Below are 904 nucleotides of genomic sequence, written 5' to 3' on the forward strand. Positions count from 1 at the left end.
ACTGGACGCTGCACATCTTAGTGATCCCTTTAATCCTTGCAACATCCCCATTTTCTAGATGAGGAAACCGAGGCCCAGAGGGGAAGCAGCTTGCTCAAGACATGAGGAGAACGGATAACACAAACACAATGGTGTCCATCTATCAGATGCTGAGTGCTGGGCACCCCACTCCAGTGCCCTGCTAGTTAGGTAGGCGACTGACTGAGTAGAGGGGTCTGCCCACCAAGGGGTAGCGGGCTCAGGGGACTCACAAAGAATTCCGCCTGCAGCAGGAAGGGGTCCAGGGCCTTCTCGTGGAGCTCCTCGGCCCGCAGGACGCGGGAGGCACTGAGCAGGTACTCTCGGGATGACTCCTCGCGGGGGGACATGAGGTAGCCGAAGCCCTCCTCGTTGCAGCCGGGTGTGCACATGTCCAGGGTCAGGGAGACGTTGGAGCCCCTCCTGGAAGGATCGGGAAAGGGGGAGTGAGTCTCAGGGGCAGGGAGGGGCATCAGCTTGGGGCTTGGAGTGGGAAGATGAGGGACAGAGAGAGCGGGGGTGGGAACTGGGTGGGCTCCAAGAGGAGGAGTGGGGGTGCGACAAGGAGCACAAGTCTCAGCCCCAGGTGTGGGCCTGCCTCGCCGCCTCCTGCAGTAGAGTAGCTGCCTGAGTGAGGAGTTGGAGGCCCCAGATCCAAAGGTTCCAGCTGAGGCCCCTTAACACAGGCCGCCCCTGGGCTCTCCTCTGTCAGTCCTGGAGGCAGCACCCAGCCCTGTGGCCCCCAGGAAATGCCCAGAGAGAGGGCACCTGCCTAGATCAGAGGAGCAGGGCGCGGCCCTTGGTAGCACAGTCCTGGGCCCAGCAGTCTGGGATGAGGGGGCCAATGAGTCAAGGTCATCTCATTGAGGAGGGGCCGGGACCCTCG

The 904-nt window shown here is 61.9% G+C and overlaps 1 protein-coding gene across 3 annotated transcripts in view; it reads right to left on the reverse strand.

Annotated features, from left to right (window-relative positions):
- Nucleotides 1–904, reverse strand: part of PTPN5 (protein tyrosine phosphatase, non-receptor type 5) — a 31,050-nt gene that overhangs the window by 10,623 nt on the left and 19,523 nt on the right. For all 3 annotated transcript variants that reach the window (XM_006770893.2, XM_015568580.1, XM_015568581.1), the window contains one exon: nucleotides 252–441. In XM_006770893.2, the coding sequence (XP_006770956.1) occupies nucleotides 252–441 (190 nt within the window). The remainder of the gene's footprint in view (nucleotides 1–251; nucleotides 442–904) is intronic.

The sequence above is a fragment of the Myotis davidii genome, unplaced genomic scaffold (genome assembly GCF_000327345.1).
Source record: "Myotis davidii unplaced genomic scaffold, ASM32734v1 scaffold2325, whole genome shotgun sequence".
Classification (NCBI taxonomy): Eukaryota; Metazoa; Chordata; class Mammalia; order Chiroptera; family Vespertilionidae; genus Myotis; species Myotis davidii.